Here is a 20,919-nt window from a genome sequence, read left to right as displayed (position 1 = left end):
TAATTTCCCAAAATGTTGGCGTGTTCCTTTAACACCGCCGGGCAGCCCCACACATACTATTAATAGCATAGAGCTCTTCCGCGGATTCTCTCTGTACGGCAATTTCTCTGCCGTAGTATCTGGCAAAAATACTGATTAAATAATAATAAAGATGATAATAAAGATAGTGAAATAATTACCGGGGGCGAAACGGAAGCCTCACGGTTCGGCGAGATCGTAAAGCAGTTGCATTGATATAACATTAACTTAGTGAACATCGATTGTTAAGTGTTCCAACCTCGTCTTTTAATCGCTGTTCTCCCAGCACAATTTCCTCGTCTCAACAAGCAACACGGACATTCTATGTGACTGCTTTACAAGCTTGAAGACCTATGGGTTTCGTAAACCTATGGGTTTATGTAGAATAGAATTGCTGCAGTTGATTTAAATTCTACAAGAGATTACATGGAGAAGCCGCTACTGGAACCAGAGGGGAGCTGCTCTGTAGCCGGACTGTACTGTATACATCCTCAAGGCTACTTCTCTCACACAGGGGGATGTATACTGGAGCAGATTTTTGATCACATTTTAAGTTATTCGCTTATGAAAGAAAATATCATGGTAGTTCCAAAAAGGTGTCCATGATGACAGTGACCAAAACAGGATGGAAAAACCATAATTTTACCATTGGTGTCATGGTTTAAATTAGATAATAACAGGATATTACCATTGGTGTCATGGTTTAAATGAGATAATAACATGATAGTACCATTGGTGTCATGGTTTAAATGAGATAATAACAGGATATTACCATTGGTGTCATGGTTTAAATGAGATAATAACATGATAGTACCATTGGTGTCATGGTTTAAATTAGATAATAAAAGTATGGTACCATTGGTATTGTGGTTTAAATTAGATAATAACATACTATTACCATTGGTATCATGTTTAAATTAGATACTAACATACTATTACCATTGGTATCATGTTTAAATTAGATAATAACATACTATTACCATTGGTATCATGTTTAAATTAGATAATAACATATTATTACCTTTGGTATCATGTTTAAATGAGATAATAACAGGATATTACCATTGGTATCATGTTTAAATGAGATAATAACATGATTTTACCTTTGGTTTCATGGTTTAAATTAGATAATAACATACTATTACCTTTGGTATTGTGGTTTAAATGAGATAATAACATGATATTGCCATTGGTTTCATGTTTAAATTAGATAATAACATGATATTGCCATTGGTATCATGTTTAAATGAGATAATAACATGATACAGCAGTATACAGTGTAACATGTGAATATGTGGAATATATATTACAAAGCTATGGAGTACATAATTATGCTAAGCTAATGTATGTACAGTATTATTATATACGTATGAAGACAATATGGTAGTAAACCATACTAGCCAGTGGTATACTGTAACTAATTAGAGTAAGTATGAAATATATACAGATATAGATACATGTATGGTGTATACAGTGTTATTGCACATTGCTATCATACAGTGTTATTTGGATAGACTATAGATTAGGTAGGTAGGTAGTTATGAGTACAGTGAGGTAGGTAGTTATGAGTACAGTGAGGTAGGTAGTTATGAGTACAGTGAGGTAGGTAGTTATGAGTACAGTGTGGTAGGTAGTTATGAGTACAGTGAGGTAGGTAGTTATGAGTACAGTGAGGTAGGTAGTTATGAGTACAGTGAGGTAGGTAGTTATGAGTACAGTGTGGTAGGTAGTTATGAGTGCAGTGTGGTAGGTAGTTATGAGTACAGTGAGGTAGGTAGTTATGAGTGCAGTGTGGTAGGTAGTTATGAGTACAGTGAGGTATGTAGTTATGAGTACAGTGAGGTAGGTAGTTATGAGTACAGTGTGGTAGGTAGTTATGAGTACAGTGAGGTAGGTAGTTATGAGTACAGTGTGGTAGGTAGTTATGAGTACAGTGAGGTAGGTAGTTATGAGTACAGTGTGGTAGGTAGTTATGAGTACAGTGAGGTATGTAGTTATGAGTACAGTGTGGTAGGTAGTTATGAGTACAGTGAGGTAGGTAGTTATGAGTACAGTGAGGTAGGTAGTTATGAGTACAGTGAGGTAGGTAGTTATGAGTACAGTGAGGTATGTAGTTATGAGTACAGTGTGGTAGGTAGTTATGAGTACAGTGAGGTAGGTAGTTATGAGTACAGTGTGGTAGGTAGTTATGAGTACAGTGAGGTAGGTAGTTATGAGTACAGTGAGGTAGGTAGTTATGAGTACAGTGAGGTAGGTAGTTATGAGTACAGTGTGGTAGGTAGTTATGAGTACAGTGAGGTAGGTAGTTATGAGTACAGTGTGGTAGGTAGTTATGAGTACAGTGAGGTAGGTAGTTATGAGTACAGTGTGGTAGGTAGTTATGAGTACAGTGAGGTATGTAGTTATGAGTACAGTGAGGTAGGTAGTTATGAGTACAGTGAGGTAGGTAGTTATGAGTACAGTAGGGTAGGTAGTTATGAGTACAGTGTGGTAGGTAGTTATGAGTACAGTGAGGTAGGTAGTTATGAGTACAGTGTGGTAGGTAGTTATGAGTACAGTGTAAGACAGTGGGGGGGGATAAGGAGAGGGAAAGGGGAGAAAAGGGGAGGGAGAGAGAGAAAGAGAAGGGGAGAGAGTGATAGAGTGGATGAAGTAATAAGAACCATGTATTTGTCCTGTTCCCTGGTAGAATGAGGATTTAATTTCGAAATGTTATATTAATAGAACGGTTTAGAACCCGACGGTACTCGGCACCAGTGGAGACGGAGGCCGCTCAGGGTAAACGCACTTTGCATTGAGAGGAATTCACTGTAGTAGCTACTCTAAACGCCCCCAACCCTCTCCCTGGCAGAGCTACATTACTGCCACTAGGAGTATCTGATGGTCTATATTTTCTTCAGCTAGTTAGATAGTAAATTATATTGACCAAATTGACCTAATTGTTTACACTGCCTGTGTTGTTCTTACTACCTGTACCACCCCCCCCTCCCCCCCCCCATGCTGCTATGATGCCTGAATTTCCCCAAGGGGATCAATAAAGGAATATCTTATCTTATCTATAATCAGGGGTTCTCAAACTTTTTCATACCGTGACCCCATTTTATTTATGAATTTTTTTGGGGCACCCCCACACTTAATGTATCACGTAATTTCAACGTGGGAATAAGGAATATCAAAATAAAAGCACACGTTGTTGAACTCGATGATGCATATTTATAAAAAAAAAATGTATTACAGCACTATGTTATCAATACACATTTATAAAACGAGGCATATGTAGCCAAAATATGTTGCCAGAACATAAAAAAATATATTTTTTTTTTTACTTGCCAATGCGCGATATAGACTACATATACTACCACTGCCAGTATCTGAAGTGCTCTCTGCTACAGTACTACCACTAGGAGTATCTGAAGCCTCCGTGGCTCCTCTCTGTCCGTTTCCCCCAGGCGTCTCTCTGGGCGGGCAGACTCAGAGTCAGGCAGGAGCGACAGAGGCACAAACACAACATTATCGTCTCACAGACGCCCTCCCAGAGGGGAGCATGCTGCTGTTGATTCACATTGGCAGCAGGGGTTTGGGAGACGTGGACAGTTTGTTTTTCTCAGCTTCAGAGCCCGTCTCTTCCCTTCCACGAGACTGTGCGTCACTTTACTTTGTCAACTCTGCTCAGAGGAGAACACTGCCGTGTGTGTGTCTGTGGCAACCTCCTGTTTGATTGATTGAATCTTGTATTAACACTAGCACAGGCGACAAGGGGTCACATGACCCCAAGGCATTTTCAATAAATGTATCCTCGTCACTCGGTCGAGCTCCAGCTCTGTCACTCAATGACTTTTCCTAAAAGTACCTGTTTTATCTGCAGCACGGTTTCTGACATTTCAAAATGACTTCAGGAAAATGTAATTAGAACGTTATTCCACATAATGGGCCGTTGGAACAGACGAAAGTCACAGCACTTTGCGAGCGTCTAGCGCAGGGGTGGCCAACCCGTGGCTTGCGAGCCGCATGTGGCTCTTTGCCCGTCAATGTGTGGCTCTTCCATCCCCCAAAATTTTTTATATTTATAATATATATATATATATATATATATATATATATATATATATATATATATATATATATATATATATATATATATATATATATATATATATATATTAGAGGTGGGCATAGATTAATTATTTTAATCTAGATTAATCTATCTGCAATCCTTAAAATGGCTAAAAAATAAAATAAAAAACCTGCCGAAGGCATTCAAAATATGTGTGTTCTACCCAAAATAATGACCAGAAGTAAGTCCTTACTTTTTCTTTCCTCCTTATGTTTCTCAGGCCAGGTGGCCCATTACACCATGAGCCCATCTCCCGTTTCCAAAATGCATTACAGACTGTTTGAAAAAGCTGTTTTGCTATGATAATTGGTAATGAAATATCAAAATAATGTTCAATAAGATGTACTTGTGTTTAATAAGTTGTTTTATTCAGAAGTTAACACAAATAAATAATATTACCAGTACAGTACAGTATCTAGCACACTCTCAGGAGCAAAACAGAAAGAAGCATTTCAAACTTGAACTATGTGACATGGCTTGACTCAATCAGTCCAATCTCTATTTCTCCTTATTCCACCAGTCACTCAGGCAGACCAGCTTGTTTTATGTAGCGGTGTCTACTTATAGTGCCTATAATATTTTTCCCGTTGGGTGCCAGACAGGGCCAAACCCTGCCAATGCAAATCAACTGCTCCAGTGGAGTTGCTCAGTGGCCAATGGTGTCAACTGTGGTTGTACTGGGCAGCTCCCAGGTGTGAATGGAACTGTGTGAATGTGAAGCAGGGCGTTCCTGAAAAAGAGCATCTGTGCTCAGAGAACCTACCCTGGGTAAATAAAGGTAAAAAAAAGAAAAAAAAAAAAAATTATTTTTATTTTTTTAGATTAATGCGTTAATTATATTATCGTGCAATACTAGTATCGCGTTAACGCAGCACGTTAACGCTGTTAACGGCCCAGCTCTAATATATATATATATATATATATATATATATATATATATATATATATTTTTTTTTTTTTTTTTATGTCACTCAAACCTACATTTCATTGTGGTAAACCTCATATTTTTTTATTCAGAGGTAATTATATAGTTTACACTGTTTATTTTTCTCATATAAGCTGTCGGGTCATCTGACCCGTTCCTGACGGGAATTAATGGCATTTTCTCCATGGTTGTGTGTGCTAGTGTTAACAGATTGCAGAATGGGTACAATACAGTACGGCTCAATACACACAATTGTTAAGGGGATGCAGACCAGAGAAAGACTTTCATCTTGTTTACATCAGGGTCCCCCATTTTCAATTCATAATGACATTTATGACATACACATCTGAGTCGGCGGCACAAGTGATACACAGGAAGGGTGCACTGTTGATCTGTGAATGGAGAAATAACTTAATAAGACACATTATCTCTTCTTGCCTTGCTTAGCTGGCAGCGGTTTGTTTGATAAATATTAAATAACAGTAACAGCAGTAACAGTGTAACAACACTACTAACTAACAGGATACTGTGTTGTAAACAAACTTTGCGAGCGTCTAGCGCAGGGGTGGCCAACCCGTGGCTCGCGAGCCGCATGTGGCTCTTTGCCCGTCAATGTGTGGCTCTTCCATCCCCCAAACATTTTTATATTTATAATATATACCGTAATTCCTCTAATAGTAACCGGGTCTCAAATACAAGCCGGGTCTCTATTAATGGCCGGGTGCGCTCTTGAGCTAAGCAATTATAAGCCGGCCTCCTAATACAAGCCGGGTTACTAATATACTGAGCTGCATACTGAGCTAGTTACTTGATTTCACTTTGAAAACGTTTGAAATGACCAGTGACCACCTGTAATTGCACTGTTTACTATTTCATACAGTACTTGGTTTCAATAAATGAACCCAGTACATTTTACTGGGTTCAAACTGACACAAAATGTTGATTTATTCATTATGATCCGTTTGAAAAATAGGCCTCCCTCTTATACAGGCCTCCTCCTAATACAAGCCTGGTACCCGCTACAGTTGAAACAAATACAAGCCGGGGTTACTATTAGAGGAATTACGGTATATATATATATTTTTTTTTTATGTCACTCAAACCTACATTTCATTGTGGTAAACCTCATATTTTTATATTCAGAGGTAACTATATAGTTTACACTGTTTATTTTTCTCATATTTCTCATATAAGCTGTCGGGTCATCTGACCCGTTCCTGGCGGGAATTAGTGGCATTTTCTCCATGGCTGTGCTAGTGTTAACAGATTGCAGAATGGGTACAATACAGTACGGCTCAATACACACAATTGTTAAGGGGATGCAGACCAGAGAAAGACTTTCGTCTTGTTTACATCAGGGTCCCCCATTTTCAATTCATAATGACATTTATGACATACACAACATACAGATATATATCATGACATTTATGACATACACGACATACAGATATACAGTACTGTTACATTGATCACATACAAGATATACAAATATACAGTACTGTTTAACAGAGATCCTAAAAGAAAATATATACATTCGAGGGGGATGAAACTGTACATTAGGAGGGGGTTGGGTGGGTGGGGAGGGGGGGGTTTGGACATTTACGGGGGCCAGTTTCGAATTGCAGCCTCCCGTAGGTGCTCTTTGAGGGCGGTTTTGAAGGTGGGTAGGGATTCACATTATTTTACGGCTGTGGATAGGGCGTTCCACATTGTTGTGGCATAATTCCGAAACGTGTTTAGTCCCTTGTTTGTGGCGAATCTGGGTTGAACATGATTTGTGGAACTCCCTCTGGTGTTGTGGTCTTGGAATTCACTGACCTTTGGGAAGTATTTCGATATGTACATGGGTAGTGGTGTAGTGTATCTTGTAGACCAGGCCCATTGCAAGCTGCTGTACTCTGTCGTCTACTCTAAGCCATCCTAGGATGTCAAAATGGGCAGGGGTAAGGTTTTAGGAGTAAGGTCAAGCAGTAGTCTGACCAGTTTGTTTTGTGATGTTTGTAGTCTTATTTTTAGTGCCTTTGAGGTGCTTTGGTACCATGAGGTGCAAGTCATAGTACCCTGGCTGAGTTTGTTATTTAATCCAAAGAGAATGGACTCTGTTTTACCCAGGTGTAATGCTAGTTTGTTATCAGCAAGCCAGGTGCAGATTCTACCGAGTTCAGAGCTGAGGGCTTTTTCAACCTGCAACTTCTCCCTGTCAGAGACCAGCAGGGCTGAGTCCAGTGTTAATTTTGGCAGCTATTTTCATTTTAGTTTTAGTCTTAGTCATGTGTCAAGTGCTCCTTTTTCGTTTTTATCATATTTAGTCATCTTCATTTATTTTTCGTTTAGTCAGTTTTAGTCAACTAAATGTCTGAGCATTTTAGTCTTAGTCCGTTTTTGTCTCAATTCTGTCTTTTTTGTTTTAGTCTAGATTTAGTCGACGAAAACGGAAATAGTCAACATGGAACATATTCTGATTTAAATTGCGTATTTATTTTTTAACCTAGGGGAATCTGAGTCGGCGGCACAAGTGATACACAGGAAGGGTGCACTGTTGATCTGTGAATGGAGAAATAACTTAATAAGACACATTATCTCTTCTTGCCTTGCTCAGCTGGCAGCGGTTTGTTTGATAAATATTAAATAACAGTAACAGCAGTAACAGTGTAACAACACTAACTAACTAACAGGATACTGTGTTGTAAACAAACACACAATACAGTAGTTGAGTAGATAGTAATAGTAGTGTGTATAGTACACACAGTAGCAATTTGATTGCAATCTGCTTGCATAAAAACATATAAAATGATAAATCACATTTTGAGGTTGGTGTAAAGTGCCACATGGTGATGGAAGAGGTCTGGTTAGGGGTTAGATTTAGAGGTGGTCTAGGTTTGGTTAGGGGTTAGAGTTAGAGATGGTCTAGGTCTGGTTATGGCCCCTATTAACCAGACCTAGACCACCTCCGACTCTAACCCCTAACCAGACCTAGACCACCTCTAACCCCAAAGTTAGGGTTGGTGATGGTCAGTGCTGGGCTGCTGCCTGCTGGCAGCGGTTTATTCTATAACAACAGGATACTGTAAACTAAGTAAGCAGAACACACAGTGATTGCAATCTGCTTGCATAAAAACATTATATAAAATCACATTCTGAGGTCTGGTTAGTGGTTAGAGTTAGAGGTGGTCTAGGTCTGGTTAGGGTAACTTAGGGGTAGTTAAGCATTCATTATAATTTATTATTATTATTTAGATAGATGGATGTAAAGGGCTAGACCAACTCTTAACCCCTATCCGGACCTAGACCACCTCTAAGTCACAACCCTAACTTAGGGGTTAGAGTTAGAGGTGGTCTAGGTCTGGTTAGGGGTTAGAGTTAGAGGTGGTCTAGGCCTGGTTATACTGATCCGATACCAGTGCATACAAAATATATATATATATTATATATAAAAAAATATATATATATATTTTTTTACAGCTACTGTTTTATATATACTGTTTTTTAGTAATAACTAGAAAGTAATGGTATTTATTCAACAACAGGTGGTTGTATAGATTAGTATTAGTATCATTAATTGACAACTATGCTCAATGAGTTCACCCACGGAAAAGGTTGTTGGCACATTGGTTCCACACGGACGTTACACGTTGTTGCACTTCCTATCCAGCCTGCTCCGTTCCAGTTAGCTAGTAGTAACGTCTATGTTGTGATTTTTAATGCAAAATAAATATTCAACATTCTCTTTTGAGACTCCGCCTCAGACTCTTATCATTTGGCACTAAAAGCTAAACATTGTCACCGGTATGGCTGACCGCATTATGTCATTAATTGCGTGCATGTGTGGGAGAGGTCGATCAGTTAGCCACGTTAGCGTGAGCTAGGTTAGCCACTAGTTAACGTGAGCTAGATGGAAATACAAACAATGTAACGTTACTGGTGAAAAAGTGATTTACCTTGGAATACTCCTTTGCCAACTTGCTGTACTTTGTTTGCAGGTCTGCAGCTGGATTATGAATAGTCCCAACTTTAGCCAAGATAATGTTAAGCTAAAACTAGCTTTTCAGATAGCTCTTCAGCAAATGCTAATAACACAGAGCTCGGCCGTCAGCCGCCACACTGCTCTGTTGGGACGATGGCATTAAGAAAAGTTATAATTATTTTGTCTCGTCTTGTTTTAGTCAACAATATCAACATACATGAAGAGAAATTTCGTCTTGGTTTTTGTAAATTACATTTTTGTGTCCTCAGTTGTGGTCAACGATATTTAATTAACTATTTAGTCACGTTAGCGTCACATGGTCTTCAATAACGTGACGTCACGTCTCGCTGTCGTCATGAAAAGAAACCTTCGTTGACGAACATCTTTTGTCATAATTTTCATTGACAAAATTAACACTGGCTGAGTCATCCGCGAACAGGAACAAGTTGCAGTCATGGGCTGATGACAGGTCATTTGCATAAATTAGGAACAGTAGCGGTCCTAGTATGCTTCCTTGTGGAACACCGCAGCTCACTGGGAGGGGGGGGGGGATAGTGTACCATTTACCATTTATTTTATCTGTTCTCTCCCCTCCAGGTAGGATTGCATCCAGCTCGGTATCGGTTTTCAATTTTTTTTATTATTATTATTATTATTATTATTATTATTATTATTATTATTATTATTATTATTATTATTATTATTATTTTTTTTTTTTTTTTTTTTTTTTTTTTTTTTTTTTTTAACCTTTATTTACCCAGGCAAGGAAGTAAGAACAAATTCTGATTTTATTTATTGTCAAAAGTATGCATAATGTTGTGTTAATTACCTGAAATTATTCTGTTTTTTGCATATATCGGTATCGGTTGATATCGGTATCGGAAATTAAAAGTTGGACAATATCGGTATATCGGTATTGGTAAAAAAGCCAATATCGAACATCCCTAATCAAAACCAATTGCTTTTAGCTTGTCAATCAGAATGGAGTGATTGACAGTGTCGAACACCTTTTGGAGGTCCAGCATGACCATGCCGCAGTATTTGCCCCCGTCCACCTCTTGTTTGATGTGGTCGTTTAAATAGAGAAGGCATGTGTCAGTGGAGTGGGATGTTCTGAAGCCAGATTGGAATTCGTAGATTAGCTTTTTTTTCACGAGGTACTTTTCGACCTGTTCATAGACAATTTTGTCCATGACTTTCGAGATGGAGGTAAGAATAGAAACAGGGTGGTAGTTGCCTGGGTCTAATTTGCTGCCTTTTTGTGCAGGGGGGTCACTCTTGCAATTGTTAAGTCTTTGGGGACGTATCCCTTTTTTATGGAGAGGTTTATTATGTGTGTGATGACTGGGGTGATGGCGGCTGCTGAGTCTCTGAGGAATTTGGAGGGGATATTGTCATTTCCAGTGGCCTTGTTAGGTTGAAGGGCGCTCAGTTTTTTGAGTACCTCATCTGTTGTTACCATTTTGAGTTTGAAGTCGTCTTTGCGGACCCCTAGGTTTTTGTAGAAGGCTAGGATGTGTTCTACCCCAAAATGCCCTGAGTGGGAGGGTAGTTTATTAACCAGTGTTGTGGCTATGTTTGTAAAGAAAATGTTTAAGTAATTGGCCACCTCCAGCTTGTCTGTGATGAGGGTGTTTTCTGTCCTTATGTTGATGTTTGAAAATCTGGTTTTTAGTTTTTTACTGCAGCCTAGTTGGCTGTTGAGTAATTTCCAAAGTTCACAGGGTTTGTTTTTGTTTTCCTCAGTTTTGAGGAACTCAGACTCAGTCTCTCCTGTCTGTCCTGTATGTGTGTCTGGCCTGTCTGTCTGTCCTGTATGTGTGTCTGTCCTGTCTGTGTATCTGTCTGTCTGTCATGTTACTGTGTCTGTCCTGTCTGTGTGTCTGTCCTGTCTGCGTATCTGTCTGTCTGTCATGTTTGTGTGTCTGTCCTGTCTGTGACTGTCTGTCATGTTTGTGTGTGTCTGTCCTGTATGTGTCTGTCCTGTCTGTCTGCCCCGTCTGTGTGTCTGTGTGTCTGTGTGTCTGTCTGTCTGTCTGTCTGTCTGTCTGTCTGTCTGTCTGTCTGTCTGTCTGTCTGTCTGTCTGTCTGTCTGTCTGCCCCGTCTGTCTGTCTGTCTGTCTGTCTGTCTGTCTGTCTGTCTGTCTGTCTGTCTGTCTGTCTGTCTGTCTGTCTGTCTGTCTGTCTGTCTGTCTGTCTGTCTGTCTGTCTGTCTGTCTGTCTGTACATTGTATATTACTATTGCACTTTACATTTTCACTCTGGTTGGATGCCAAACTTCTTTTCGTTGTACTGTACTTGTGCTGTATGGTGACAATACATTTGAATCTAATCACAGTATATTTAAGATCCTGGCGGTTTCACAATATATCACAGTATTTTCTCTTTTATTTTCAAAGACCGTATTACTTTTTCCATCGCTAAGTGATTCTTCTAAGTGATCCGTTCCCACCCCCTGCTGATGTGTGTCGCCGCCTGTGTGTTTTGACAGAGAGGCTACTCGGCCAAGCACGAGGTGCGTCAGTTCCACTTCACGTCCTGGCCTGAGCACGGGGTGCCGTGCCACGCCACGGGCCTGCTGGCCTTCATACGGAGGGTCAAGGCCTCGACGCCCCCCGACGCCGGCCCTGTGGTGGTCCACTGCAGGTAAGAGTTACAGCAGCACCGTGTTCTCTCTAGGACCATAATATTCACCATACTGTTCTCTAGAGCCATAATATCCACCATACTGTTCTCTAGAACCATAATATTCACCATACTGTTCTCTAGAGCCATAATAGCCACCATACTGTTCTCTAGAGCCATAATATCCACCATAGAGTTCTTTAGAGCCATAATATGCACCATAGTGTTCTCTAGAGCCATACTATTCACCATAGTGTTCTCTAGAGCCATAATATTCACCATAGTGTTCTCTAGAGCCATAATATCCACCATAGTGTTCTCTAGAGCCATAATATTCACCATACTGTTCTCTAGAGCCATACTATTCACCATACTGTTCTCTAGAGCCATAATATCCACCATAGTGTTCTCTAGAGCCATACTATTCACCATACTGTTTTCTAGAGCCATACTATTCACCATACTGTTCTCTAGAGCCATAATATCCACCATAGTGTTCTCTAGAGCCATACTATTCACCATACTGTTCTCTAGAGCCATAATATTCACCATAGTGTTCTCTAGAACCATAATATTCACCATACTGTTCTCTAGTGCCATAATATTCACCATACTGTTCTCTAGAGCCATAATATTCACCATAGTGTTCTCTAGAGCCATAATATCCACCAAATATAGTTTTTTATCATCATGGAAGCACATAGAATATGAGGTAAACATATATGAAAATTTTTGAACGAATGAAAACTAAAAACGTCACGTCATATATTTTATAGTGAACAGTGGCCACTAGTGGCCACTCACTATTGTAACACACTATCGTTAACGCCTTCCTTCCGCTGTCTTTTCTCTTCTCCGTGTCGTCAGCGTGGGGGCCGGCCGCACAGGCTGCTACATCGTGCTGGACGTTATGTTGGACATGGCGGAGTGTGAGGGCGTGGTGGACATCTACAACTGTGTGAAGACGCTCTGCTCCCGGCGCATCAACATGATACAGACAGAGGTCAGAGCCACGGACGCCTGACCGCAGCTTGGTGTTGCTTGGGAATATGTAAGGGATAATGTATAGCGAGGTCATTGTCGCAAAATAATTGACCGGCACAGAGTTTAGAATACCGAGCCGCCTCGGCGAGGTGTTTTAAACGTCAGTGAAGGTCAATTATTTTGCGATGATGACCGAGTATAGCTATACATTATCCCGCTTATTACATGGCTAACTTACTAACAATATACCTAATTCATTTTACATCGACAAGACGAGATCAAATGCAGATGCAGTTCTGTTCTGTCGCTCCCGCTGTCATCGTCACACACACTCCGCTGTCAGTGCAGCCGGCAGGTGTGTCTGATTGGCTGCACTGATGCAGTGTGTCAGTGGGCTTGATTGCGAACAGCTGCGCACAGCGGTCATTATTGTTCGGCAGAGGTCCGTTATCGAGTAATAACGGACCTCTGACGAGCGCTATTGACCAATCACAAGCAAGCATTTCGGCGAATGTGAAAACGCCATGTAATATAACAAGATATTGTAACGTTGCTTAGTTTAGCACCACGTTATGCACGACTCTCGAGGCCGGTTGATAGTTCTCAGTTCACTGCTTTATTACAACGGTTCTCATACAGGTTGCAGTACAAGTGGCTCATGTCTACTACTCCCCATGCCCCGAGAGAGTGCCCGCTGGGTGCTCCACCCTCTTATAGCCTGCCCAGGTCAGCCCGCGCACTCTCGACTCTGTCAACCCGCGGCTGGCGCCACCAATAGCGTCGCCGCCAGCCCCCCGGGATGGTGGAGTGCAGAGTAGCAGCTCGACGGACCAACCACCCAAATCCCAGGGTCGCTACAATATATATAGTAGGGGCGACAGTGGCTCGGGAGGTAGAGCAGTCGTCTGGTAATCCGGTGGTTTACCCGGTTCGATTCCCGCTCCTCCTCCCCCCGGGCAGCGCGTCGAAGTGTCCTTGAGCAAGACACTTAACCCCTGACTGCTCCCGATGAGCAGGTTGTCACCTCGCACGGTCGCCTCCGCCGTCGGTGTGTGAATGTGTGAGTGAACGGTTAAAATGTGAGGAACAAATTTGTAAAGCGCTTTGGATAAAACAATAATTGTCATATACTACCTACCTCATACTAGTCTACCCATAATGTACTGTATGATAGCATGTACAGTAGTGCTGTATATATATATCCACATCTGTCTACATACCTGCATATAATCCTTCTTTACATATTTGTAGATACTATATCTATACCTGTACATATCCCTTACCTACTAGTTACACTGCTGGCCAGTATGACTTACTACCATAGTGTAAGATTCTGATCAAACTGGCCAGTATCACGTCTTCGTCTGTTTGGCTCTCCATCCAATTCCTCTGCGTTGTGTACTTTTAATGGTCCTGACGTCTCCGATACTGGTAGATAAGATCCTTATCTCCCCCCCGTTAGTGTAATCCATAAACCATAATACTTCTCCACGTCCGTAAGAATTCGACACTTCGACACTGTGAGATACCTTATGAGGAGAAGCGTTGTTTTATTGCTATAAACAGAACCTCATGTTATCAGATGTTATCAAATTGTATCGTCCTTGAAGAGTCTATTCTAATGATCTCTCGGTGTGTTCAGATTGTCCTTTTGTTATTCAGTCCAATAGTGGTCAGGCCTAGTCGTTAGCCTAAGACCATCCTCGTGGTAGCCGAAGCTACTGGTGATGTGCCATTCTCCCCCCCCCCCCCCTCTCTCTCAATGAGAGGAGAGAGTCTCTTCTGGTTTCTTCCCTCTTAGTCTCAGTCAGATTTTGGTCTGAGTCAGATTCTAGTCTGCTCAACACCCGGAAACACCGTTCGACTTATAGATGTTCGTCGTCGCAACGACGGCCCCGCCTTCTGGTTGTCATGTGACGTGTTGTCATGACAACTGCATAACCTTTAACACTAATAAACGTTTCATCCACTGTTGCATTAAAGAGGTCACCCCTTTCCTCCTGCTCTGGGCCTACACTCTGTTATCTATGTTCTTACAAGGAATGTAAACATTCGGCTGGCTGCTAAACCTTCTGCAGTGATGGCTACTGCCTCTTCTTCTATCACCGTTTTCTAAAGCGAACCATGCACATTTCATTACCACCGTTTTTAGCTGTGGTCATCTCTCCCCAATCTATACATCACATACATTGAAAAAGCACCGTTTTCTCTCAATCCCCCCTTGATTCTTATCACCCCTTCAGAATCATAAATCATTATTTGGTTTTTCAATTAATTATGCCAAAAATAGCCTGTGGTTGAAGCAAACCAACCTCGTCTCTCGTGCACAAGAAACGAAGACGGCCCACGGTCAACCCAGTGATCCTGCTGCCTGATGTCTGTTTGCGCCCCCCTTCGTGCACAAAGGGAACCGAAACCGACCACCAAAACCAACAACATCCAACGACTCATAACCATTGGAGCCCCCCTGTCTGCTCCCAATAATTATATCCTGTTGTTCTACTGTTCTCAGTTATATCTACCTTCTATATATATATATATATCCTTCTATACATATATCTTATATATGAATCCTCCATTTATATCTCATACTCCTAATCAATGAACACAGGACTTCTCGCTGTTGTCTCGTCTCTCGATCTCCTGATTGACTCTGAAAGGAAGTCCCTGTTTGTTCATGATTCACCGCCCGTGCTCTGTTGTTTCAAAACGCTCTCTAAACAGCATCTCCGCCGTGAAGGCCCCTCCGATGTCTGCCTCGTTCTCCCCTGGGCAACACCGCCTGCGACCGCTGGACTCCGCCTCGTCGGTCATCTCCGCCCTGTCGGTCATCTCCGCCCTGTCGGTCATCTTGGTTGAGGCTCATCTCCACCGCCGCCGTCTCCTCCCTCTCGTCGTGGATCATCTGTGTACCAGGCTGCTGTGCCTGGCCCCTGCGGCTTCCTCCTCCTCCAGTCTGTCTCCTGGTCATCTCCATCGCTGTCGGTGTCATTCCCCCCTTGAAAGCAGAAACACAACACCGGCAGTCTTTCTGTACACTCAACCCTGTGTTTTCTATTAGTCTACCGTGGCTTTGGGCCTGCAGCTCGTTCTCTATATATTTTTTCCCTCTGCAAGCCCCTGCCATGGCCACGCCCTTTCAGACTGTTGGACGGTGTGAGTGTCCTACAGCCCATGGCGCTATTTGTTCTCTATTAGTCCCCCACCTTCTCAACACCCATATCTAATCCTACAGGGCTGTTCCCTGTTTTGTTGTCTTCCGGCGTGACACCAGCAGCTAAACGATACCCACTCGGCGCTCTACGTTTGTCCCACGGTTGACCCCCAGCGCGCGCCAGTTCTTTCTGGTGACGTGTCCCCTCAAGACTCTGCCTATTTATTAGGTGTGAGAAGGCCCCACTGGAGATCGAACTCCCTCTTATTTCATAATTAAACGTATTTAATTAACCTGTATATCGATCTTATTATTATGATAATAACATACAACCGAGCATCGCTCTAACATACAACAGAGCAGGTTGGTTCCCTGCTCCTAACTCACATACGTACTCGTACTATCATCTAACATACAACAGAGCTGTCCGTCGCCCTATACCCTACGGGGCTGTCTACCGTCGCCCTGGAGCTGTCACCGTTGCTCTATACCCTACGGGGCTGTCTACCGTCGCCCTGGAGCTGTCACCGTCGCTCTATACCCTACGGGGCTGTCTACCATCGCCCTGGAGCTGTCACCGTCGCTCTATACCCTACGGGGCTGTCTACCGTCGCCCTGGAGCTGTCACCGTCGCTCTATACCCTACGGGGCTGTCTACCGTCGCCCTGGAGCTGTCACGTCGCTCTATATACCCTACGGGGCTGTCTACCGTCGCCCTGGAGCTGTCCCGTCGCTCTATATACCACACTTTGAGTTCCTTTACAAAGTTCTCACATACACCACCGTGTATACACACAAGCAGTTGGTAATTTTGAAAAAATTCAACTCCTTAATTAACTTAAACTCTACATATTCGCCTATGGGTAATGGAAACTCCCCAGCACTACCCCCCCCCCCCTCCGCAATTAAACTCCTTAATTGAATTAAACTCTAAATATTCCCCTATGGGTAATGAAAACTCCCCAGCACTACCCCCCCCTCCGCCACTAGGTGGCGACTTACTCCTCCTCCATGGTGTTTTAGTTGACGTGTCACTTCCTGGTTCTTTATCTGTTGTTATCTCCTCGTGGTGCTCACGGCCATTTTGACTCGCTCATAATGGCTACTCTCTCAAACAAACAAACGCGGCCCTTCCTTCCAAGGCCTAAAAACACCGCTGTTTTTCCTCTCTTTCCTATCCATTATCAGGGGACGCTTTCTCAGACTAATACTCTTGCCTGATCGGACATAATACACACTGGTACAATCTCCTTTCGACTTTCCTTCTGTTATGAAAACAGTCCCGCCATAACAATTTTTCGATCTGATTCAAGCGCCCCCCCCCCCCCCCCCTTTCCTCATCTCGCATTTACCCTCCTTAAACCAAAACTGTGCAGCCTGCCTCGTTTGCTTTTCATTCTCTGTAGATAACACCCTCGATTTTCACCATGGCTCTCTGCTCATATTATTACAGCTGGCATTCTCTCTCTGTGTCAAACTAGAAATGTTTACGTTTACGGATTCACTATCTGTTCGTTTTTATTTGGCTTAAAATCAAAACAACCGTGTGCACAGTGAACTCACATTTTTGATCGGAGCGCTGTTTCCCCTACAGCGCTGGTTCGCCTCCTGACCGCTCGACTCGCCGCTCTCTCCCAGGGCTGGCCGGCCTTGCTTCGATCATGATTCTCCCACACATTGATGACTGTTGTCCACTGTCGCCCCATTATTGAAAAAGTCTTTATCCGTTGTTCTTATCTCTTGCAAATCCGGCTGTCATCAACAACCAACTGTTCCCGTTGTTTTAATCTCTTGCAAATCCGGGTCCCAACGGCATCAACTGTAAGATTCTGATCAAACTGGCCAGTATCACGTCTTCGTCTGTTTGGCTCTCCATCCAATTCCTCTGCGTTGTGTACTTTTAATGGTCCTGACGTCTCCGATACTGGTAGATAAGATCCTTATCTCCCCCCCGTTAGTGTAATCCATAAACCATAATACTTCTCCACGTCCGTAAGAATTCGACACTTCGACACTGTGAGATACCTTATGAGGAGAAGCGTTGTTTTATTGCTATAAACAGAACCTCATGTTATCAGATGTTATCAAATTGTATCGTCCTTGAAGAGTCTATTCTAATGATCTCTCGGTGTGTTCAGATTGTCCTTTTGTTATTCAGTCCAATAGTGGTCAGGCCTAGTCGTTAGCCTAAGACCATCCTCGTGGTAGCCGAAGCTACTGGTGATGTGCCATTCTCCCCCCCCCCCCCCCTCTCTCTCAATGAGAGGAGAGAGTCTCTTCTGGTTTCTTCCCTCTTAGTCTCAGTCAGAAAAAAATAAAAAAAATAAAAAAATAAATCGGCCAGACTCCCCCTCCCCTCCCCCAGACTAGGACCTCAACAAATTAATTTTTTTCTTTTTTTACACATTTTGAGAGTTTTGTAAACCCAGTTACACCCGTCTAACAGGTGCCCATACCTCTACACCAAACAAATAAATATCTACCGTTACATCTTTTCTCTTCAAAGAGCAACTAATAACATTTACAGTATCATTCATTGCAATATATACCCATCAGAAAGACAAAAGGGAGCTTCTGTGAGGCACAACTTGTACACAACCGGCGATAGCGCTGTGATTGCCGATAATCGGTCAAAGAGGCCCAAGTGTGGAATGAAGACATCGTTATAGCCGTAACTCCATGACCTCGACCGTCAACTGCGCCTTCAAGATTTGTTTTTCCTCGCTGGCGAGGGGGGGGATGTGTCATCGTCACGCGGCGGGCCCTCTGGGAATCCTGTAAAGGTCACTGCAACCATCTCTGAGATAAAGAACGTACGCTTTGTTTCACCGCGGCGCTCGTGCTGTTCCTTAGATGTGGAGTCATTTGCATATATCCAATCCTTATTATGTAAATCCAATATTGACATAGCTGTTTATTACATTTGTAGTTTATTTGCGGGAATGCTCTTAATTAAATACCTCCCTGCGAGTGTTTGTTTGTTTGTTTCGACTGTATATTCCGTCTCCCTTTGATAGCGGCACAGGCGTATTATGTTTGATTTATTATAGCGCGTGTTTTTGATTCAGAGCAGGTTATGGAGATTCTCCAGCCTCCCACCTCATCTGATTATTTATTGATATGGGCCCGTGTTACTCTGTTTCTACCCTCTACTGTATTTCTTGCTTTAGTCTTTTTACAATATCTACAGTAATAACTACAACCCCCACAATACACCCACAGACACACTCTCATACACGTGCACACACACACACACATACACATTTGACATTTACAAGTAGTCATTTAGCTGAACGCTTTTTATCCAAAGCGACTTACGAGTTGTGTACAACAAGTCAGCAGGAAGGGTACAACTCTGGCAGCTGAGGGTCAGTGGTGATGTTCGTTAAACAGTGTTGAACTTGAGTGTTACACTCTTGAGTGCATAGAAGGGGCGACCGTGGGTCAGGAGGTAGAGCAGTCGACTGGTAATCTGGAGGTTCCCGGTTCGATTCCCGCTCCTCCCGGGGGAGCCTGTCGAAGTGTCATTGAGCAAGACACTTAACCCCCTAACTGCTCCCGAGATGAGCAGGTCGACACCTTGCATGGTCGCCGTCGGTGTGTGACTGTGAATGTGTAAAATGTGAGGAACAAATTGTAAACCGCTTTTGATAAAAGCGCTATATAAATGCATAGTACTAAGGTACATACTATTAAAAGACGGTAAGAAACACACACACACACACACACATGCATGTCTCTCCGTCTGATTTTATGTTTTCTTGCCCCCCCCCCTCGCAGGAGCAGTACATATTCATCCATGACGCCATCTTGGAGGCCTGTCTGTGTGGAGAGACGGCCATCTTGGTGAATGAGTTTGCGCTCACCTACAAAGACATGCTGCGGGTGGACTCCCAGAGCAACTCCTCCCAGCTGCGAGAGGAGTTCCAGGTCGGTCTCACTCTGGACAGGAGCATCTTTAATGCTGCTCTGATTGTCATTACATTAGTCAAGGATATTACATTTCATCAGGGGTGTAAAACGTACCCAGAAATTATACTTAAGTGAAAGTATGGGTACCGTCTCAAAATCATACTCAAGTAAAAGTAGTATCTGGCTAAAAACATACACACTTGAGTAAAAGTTAAAAAGTTTCTACTTTGAAATGTGCTTAGGTACTAAAAAGTAAAAGTAAAAACTTTTTTTTATTGCAAGGGATAGGGTCTCAAACTCATTCCATCGTGGGCCAAGTTTTCATTTTAACTACACATTGCACCAGGTGAGTTAGTTGAAGAGGTGAGCCAATTAGTGAAATCATCAGCTGGTGTTTAGGCAAGGCTGGAATGAAACCAAGCATACACTCACACTACTTGCTGCGTGGTAGTGTGTGTTAGTGTGTTAGTGCGCGTGTGTGTGTTAGTGTGTATGCTTGCTGCGTGGTAGTGTGTGTTAGTGTGTTAGTGCGCGTGTGTGTGTTAGTGTGGGTATGCTGCGTGGCAGTGTGTGTTAGTGTGCGTGTGTGTGTTAGTGTGTATGCTGCATGGTAGTGTGTGTTAGTGTGTTAGTGCGCGTGTGTGTGTTAGTGTGTGTATGCTGCGTGGCAGTGTGTGTTAGTGTTCGTGCGTGTGTGTGTTAGTGTGTATGCTTGCTGCATGGTAGTGTGTGTTAGTGTGTTAGTGCGCGTGTGTGTGTTAGTCTGTGTATGCTGCGTGGCAGTGTGTGTTAGTGTTCGTGTGTGTATGCTGCGTGGCAGTATGTGTTAGTGTGTTAGTGTGTGTGTGTGTTAGTGTGTGTATGCTGCTTGGCAGTGTGTGTGTGTGTTAGTGTGTGTGTGTGTTAGTGTGTGTATGCTGCTTGGCAGTGTGTGTGTGTGTTAGTGTGCGTGTGTGTGTGCTGCGTGGCAGTGAGTGTGTTAGTGTGTGTATGCTGCTTGGCAGTGTGTGTGTGTGTGTGTGTTAGTGTGTGTGTGCTGTGTGGCAGTGTGTGTGTGTGTGTGTGTTAGTGTGTGTGTGCTGTGTGGCAGTGTGTGTGTGTGTGTGTGTTAGTGTGTGTGTGCTGTGTGGCAGTGTGTGTGTGTGTGTGTGTTAGTGTGTGTGTGCTGTGTGGCAGTGTGTGTGTGTGTTAGTGTGTGTGTGCTGTGTGGCAGTGTGTGTGTG

At 42.7% G+C, this 20,919-nt stretch overlaps 1 protein-coding gene across 1 annotated transcript in view; it reads left to right on the top strand.

Moving 5' to 3' along the window:
- The window catches only part of ptprub (protein tyrosine phosphatase receptor type Ub), a gene marked incomplete at its 5' end in the record, with an annotated part of 300,165 nt that overhangs the window by 222,800 nt on the left and 56,446 nt on the right, over positions 1-20,919 (top strand). Inside the window, 3 exons of the mRNA XM_084308315.1 lie at positions 11,513-11,667; positions 12,514-12,649; positions 19,565-19,714. Coding sequence (XP_084164441.1) covers positions 11,513-11,667; positions 12,514-12,649; positions 19,565-19,714 — 441 coding nt within the window. The remainder of the gene's footprint in view (positions 1-11,512; positions 11,668-12,513; positions 12,650-19,564; positions 19,715-20,919) is intronic.

The sequence above is a fragment of the Notolepis coatsorum genome (assembly GCF_963971535.1).
Source record: "Notolepis coatsorum genome assembly, chromosome: 2".
Taxonomy (NCBI): Eukaryota; Metazoa; Chordata; class Actinopteri; order Aulopiformes; family Paralepididae; genus Notolepis; species Notolepis coatsorum.
This window is presented reverse-complemented; position numbering and strand designations above follow the sequence as displayed.